Consider the following 5,916-nt stretch of genomic DNA (forward strand, 5'->3'; position numbering starts at 1 on the left):
TTTAACTGAGCCCCACGCTTGGCGCCGCAGCCCGCCCCCTCGCTCTCACTGGCTATAAGGAGAGAATGGAGGCGTCTGTTTGGTCCTCAGCATGCCAATCTCCCAGATGACCAATAGGAATCCACGCTCGGCCTTAAGACGCCCACCTGGAACACGCGTGCTGAGGAATGCTTGGCCGGCTTTTGGAGGCGCGCGTGACGTCACCTTTCTGCGCCGAGATCTGCCACGGAAGACGTCCCCGCCTCCCGCATGGGGCGGGGCCAAATAACTTGCTCCGCCCCCCGTTGCCTGGGTGATCCCCGCCACGTTTGGGATCCCCCCCAGGGCCTGCCAGAGATCCACCTGCCCTTTCATGGACCCCACCCCAGGTTCTACCAGGGATCCTCCCGCACCCTGACAAGGACCGCCCCCAGGGCCTGTCAGCACCCAGCCCCGCACCGTCTGTGAAGGGCACCCGGTGGAAGGCCAGCCCTGGTGGTCCCCACACAAGCCGGGGTGCTACTGGCCACAGCAGGCTCGCATTTGGCCCTGTCGGTGCCATGCCAGCTGCTGACGCAGTGAGATGCGGCTTTCGGGAGAATGGTGTAGATTCCTTTTAGCCAGCAGATCCTAAAGGCTCTGAGACAGCATTATCTGCTGTGCTGATCTGGTCTGAGGGAACGTGCTGGGAAGAGAACAGTGTGGTTTGAGGGGACAAGAAAACATCTCCTAGGACAAGGTTTCCAGGGAACAAGTTGGTTTCCATGTTTTCATTTCCTATAAATACAATGTGCACAAACATTTCCATTTCGCCTTGGTAATTTGAGGGCAAGAATATTTACCACAAACACATACATAGACGGAGCATTTTTTCATGACAACTTGAAACAGGGGTTTTGTTTCCATTTGCTTTCACGCTGGCTGTGGTGGCAGACACTGGTAGCAACAACTCCCTGTACCTTTGTATGTACCAATGGCAAGAGGTAAAACCTCACACCTCCTCTTCCTTCTCCTGTCCAAACCAGGGTCACACCTCCTGCCATTCCTCTCCTTCCACCCCCTCCCCACACCACGGGGTGCCCACCCTGCCACCCACCCATCACTGCTGGGCTGGGCAGGGCAGAGCCTCTCAGTTCTGGTCCATGTCCTCACGCCATGGTCAGCACCTGCTGCGGCTCTCCACTGGAAACCCCTTCCCGTACCACCAGTGAGGTGCACAGCATTACTTGGGAATGCACGGCCGGTTGTATGTTATACAGAAAGATTATAAAAGTCCTAGTACTGTAGCAATGTGCTAGAGCTGAGCTACAGTGTTAGAGCACAGAGGATAATCGGTAGGTGGTAGGTATCTAAAATTAGAGTTGTAATTTAAGCTTTTGTTCCAATGTGAATAGGGAAAGCATGCTTTCTATGTTTAGACTTCCTAAAATAATGATCGCTTTGTTACATATCCTATTGTGACATCCTGTGGTTAAACACAGTATTACAGATACTGTCAAATCACACTTTTGACCACATGACTGCATAAGATTAGACTATATAGCATTAGCAGTGGTAACTCATACCCACGTTATATATTCAGTCTGGCCAACTACAGCCTTCCATGTAGCTTTGATCTTCTCCAAAAACTTCTCCTGACTGAGAAGAAATCACATTGGGCCAAACATTAATATGGGATAGCACAGACATTTTGTTCTGCGTTGGCCAGAAATTCCATTATATCTGCCATATATTTCTGATGAAAGGCCTGATTGTTTACATGCTATCCCTGTGAAGGACCATAAATGCACATTTCTTCTTTAGGCAGCATTTGCACTCTAAGGATTAAGCCTCTTTAAAGAGAAATGAGAGTCACTTAACAGTCTTTGCGCAACTGCAGTACACCTCAAGGTTGTATAAAGCATATGCATTAACTGCAGCTACAGTCATCTTTTCATCTTTCCAGTATTACCAAAGATTTTTCCCAGGTCAAGGAACACAGCATTCTCTGCTATGCAAACTGCTCATCCTCCCACCTCAGCAGAACAGCATTGGGCCCTCATAGCTGCAGGTGATTCAAGGGACTGCAATTACCCTTCAGTTAGTCCTAAGCCAACACTCCAGCCCACCAGCCCCAGCGTGCAGAGAAATAGCTCCAATGACACATGAAATTGAGGTCTTGACCCCCTGACATCATCAGTAAACCTTGGCATTTTTCTCACAATTAGTTGGATGAGAAGTCTACTTAGATGCCAGCTGGGGAATTACCATTGTTCATTAACAGCACATTTCCATTTCATCAACCTACCATAGTTCAGGCCTCAAGCTAAGCAGCTGGATATTCATGCAGTTTTAAAGAGCCAAGATAGCTGATCAAGATAATAGATGGAGCATATCTGTTGTTTCCACTTGTTTAAGCTTTTCAGGAAGACAGCAAGAGTAGCCTCCCTAGGCAATGCCGTACTTTGGCCTCATTCTCATTATGTGAAACAGTTAATGCTACTGTCTCTGGCTTACTTTTCTGCCCCTCAACTGCACAAAATACTCAAAGCAAACCTAGGTTTCTATCTGAGGGGCAATAAATTATGAAGAATTATACTGTGCATGCCTCTGCGAGCACTAGCCTTCAGTCAATTGCTTAGGGAGGGCCTAGAAAAAGTAGCTATGGCTTTATAAATCAAGTACTTCCAATGACATTCAGAAACCAAGAGGCAGCTTATATAAAGCTTGCTTCATGTTGATGTATGTTGTTTGTCAAGCAGAATGCTGCATTGTGTGCCAGTTCACTTCCAAAAGTATTGAGACATATGACGATAGCTTGTACTTCAGACTTTCATCTTAGGAGGCTCTAGTTCAGACTTAGCATGAGCTAAGCAAAGCTGGCCGCATTTCATACTAATTTTAGTCATCTTCCTATCACCATTCTCCAGTTTCTCCCACCAAATATTTTTCATAGTATTAAAGTTCTTACTCCAAACATAGGAACAAATAAAGTTGGCTTGGAAAGGGTGACAGTTTATTGAATGCATAAAACATTATGATACAAAAATAAGTTAATTACATAGAAAATTTTAAAGAGCTATAGCCAAGATTCACTTTAAAGTAGACAGAGGTTTGATCCAGATGTGAAGAGCCTCTACTATCTGCATCTGAAAGACATAAGAATGCACTGTAAGAGTTATACAACTAAAGTTTTCAGTCACTTGGAGGTACAACATGGCAAGGAAGGGCTTGCGCCATTTACTTTAATTCAGATGCTTGCTATGCTTTCCTCAGCATTCTGATGACACCATTTTTCCAGAACTTGACCAAGCCTCACACCGAGCAGGTAGGAGACTAACCTGCTGTTAAAACAATTTGATGTCCTAATTCTTGTGTCTATAACTATTTTAATCACTACTGTACGGAGAAGTAAAGATTTACTTGTGCTGTCAGAACCCCAATGCATTCCCAACACCAGTTAAAGGTCAACTACCAACTCTACAGCAGTCAGAGGTATGACAGTGGCACTCCTACACCATGTTGACACAAGACTATTTTTAAACAATGTTTGTCTTTTCTCCTTCTACAGCTTGTACCTGTTGTGATGAAGACTCCCATTAGATGGCACTCCAATTGCTCCCATTGACTTGAAGGCAGTTTGAGAGGCTCTCATCAGAGCTGCATATCTGCAAAGAAACACAACCAGGCTCAGCACCTCTCATGCACACTGCCAGTGGTTTCACTCTTCCATCCAGTTTAATTATCTGCATCTGTCACACAAGTCTTACAGTCCTATTGAACAGAACAAAGGTCTGTCTGCCTGTGAGACAGATTTTTATTAAAACTAAGTTTAAACTTGGCTTGGCAGGGTATTGATTGTCCCTGGTTACTTCAAGCTGCTGGGCAGAACTTCAGGATTCTAGTATTTAGATCCAGACCCCAAAGGGTACTTCAGTCAGCCAGTGCCTATTCTCAATTAGGAGAGACTGACACAGGTAAGCTTGGAAGAATTTTAGGAAAGCATTTGACAAGTTTTTATCTTGGCTCACAGACTTTCAAAAATTAGGCCCGATACAAAGATGAAGTAATAGCTATTTTATTGACATGACCAGTAGTATTTGTCTGAGCTCCCCACCAACCCCCAATATCAGCTCTGAAATTTCAGCTTGAGCTCAAAGTATCATAAATACAGCTTACCCCGCTTCGGAGGTGGGGTGGCTGCTCCCTTTACAGTTGTGATCCAGAGGATGCCGATGTTTTATGCAGAAGTTGCCACGGCACTGTTCACAAACTACCTTCACCATCTCTTTCCTTTTGCAGCCTGGCTTTAAGCACTTGTTTGTGAAGATCTAAATAACAGAGGACATGAAGTTGGCAATGCTTGCTTTCTGTGATCAGCTTCCCAAGTAATGACAAAGCTGAAGCACCCATAGAATGAAGAGGAAACAGAGCAAGATCCTACACATTCTGCTGCCAGAAGACCTAACTTCACAGGCATTAGGCAGGCAGTTTAAACTTCAACAGCAGTTTCCTTACCCTCTGCTTTTGCTGGGCTGGATTGTATTTGCAGCCCTTATCCATGTGGGCTCCAACCACAATATCTGGTATTTCCCCCTTCTGCACTGGGATGGGTGCGTTACAGAGCGGACAGACTGGAACCTGCACATTCTAAGAACATACAACACAGATCAGAATCATAGAATCATTTAAGTCAGAAAAGACCTTTAAGATCAAGTCCAACTCAGTTATTCTTCTGTCCTTCCCCTTCTCTTAACCATGGGTGATAGAAACGTGTATACAAGTGGTTTATGTTCTACTCATTTACTAATGCTTTTAAAGATATACTTCAAAGGTAACTGCAAATCATTATCCAAAAAATAGTCAGGCATGCTTTGCCAAGTCAATTTGTAGCAACATATTTGGTAAGTTGACTTTAAATATGCTTCTAGGCTTTCTGGATTTACAGCCTTTGAACACTTCAAAGCCCAAGTATGGGCCAGAGATCAAAGTTTGGCCCTGCTTATTCTATTTATTTATTCTGTAGTTTCATGTTTGCTGTCCTTCAACTTAAAGGACTGAAGCTGCAGAAAGTTTTAGGCCACAATACATTACTTAAAATATAAAGCACTCCTCTCTGGGAAGATGTAGTGTAAGTGAAACAAACCAGGATCTAACAGCACTGACCTCTGAAATGTTATGTTTCTATATATTTGAAATTCAGCTGTATCATTAACTTACATCTTGTGGTTCTCCCATCCACTTTCACTGAAACCACAGGTCAAGTTTCAGAGCAGCCTTTATACATGACTTCACAATTCTGCAGTATGAATTGCTGACTCACATATAGGAACTTACTTTCTTGTAGGCAGAGCTACACTTGTGGTCATCGTAACGGATGTGAGCTTTACAGAAGACTTCCCCACATGCATCACATTTCAGAGGAAGGAAGTCTGGGAGAAGGAGAATAAGAAAAGAAAACAGATTCTCATGGAGCAGAGCTAACAGCTGTAAGAATACTCACAAAAGACTACAAATAAATTCTAAAGCAAATAATTTTTGTATAGTCATAATCCAATTATCTCTAGAGAAAGTATGTCATTCTTCATAAATATTAAACTGAAGTAGTAAGATGGATAAGTTTCCCTCTTTTTACCCACAGCATTAGACTACTACAAGCCATAAATACCTCAGGAGCTCTTTGAACGCAGAAACTTTAGTAAGGCATTAGTCAATAGCTAGGGGCTGAAGTACAAATCCAAAGCCCAGACTCGAAGGCCTTTTTATTCTTTAAAAACAGCCCTTAACAGTTTAATAACATACGAGAACAAAATACACTGGGCACAACTGTTACCCCTTCACTAGACCTATTTAAGAAGGATGACAGAAGCATCACTGGTATCTGCTACTAACGCAGCACCCTTGTACAGACTCGGGGTACAGAATTTGGGTCCCCCAGTACACGACTTACGAGTGCCG

General features: G+C 43.9%; 1 protein-coding gene across 1 annotated transcript; it reads right to left on the bottom strand.

The window, feature by feature from the left end:
- Positions 1 to 2,952: 2,952 nt before the first annotated feature.
- ZFAND2A (zinc finger, AN1-type domain 2A) lies at positions 2,953 to 5,390 on the bottom strand (the record flags this gene model as incomplete). The annotated part of the gene is made up of 5 exons (XM_009702603.1): positions 2,953 to 3,107; positions 3,537 to 3,626; positions 4,138 to 4,289; positions 4,477 to 4,608; positions 5,296 to 5,390. Coding segments are annotated over 5 exons (479 nt in total), but the record flags the coding sequence as incomplete, so codon positions are not given.
- Positions 5,391 to 5,916: the final 526 nt, after the last annotated feature.

The sequence above is a fragment of the Cariama cristata genome, unplaced genomic scaffold (genome assembly GCF_000690535.1).
Source record: "Cariama cristata isolate BGI_N322 unplaced genomic scaffold, ASM69053v1 Scaffold26736, whole genome shotgun sequence".
Taxonomy (NCBI): domain Eukaryota; kingdom Metazoa; phylum Chordata; class Aves; order Cariamiformes; family Cariamidae; genus Cariama; species Cariama cristata.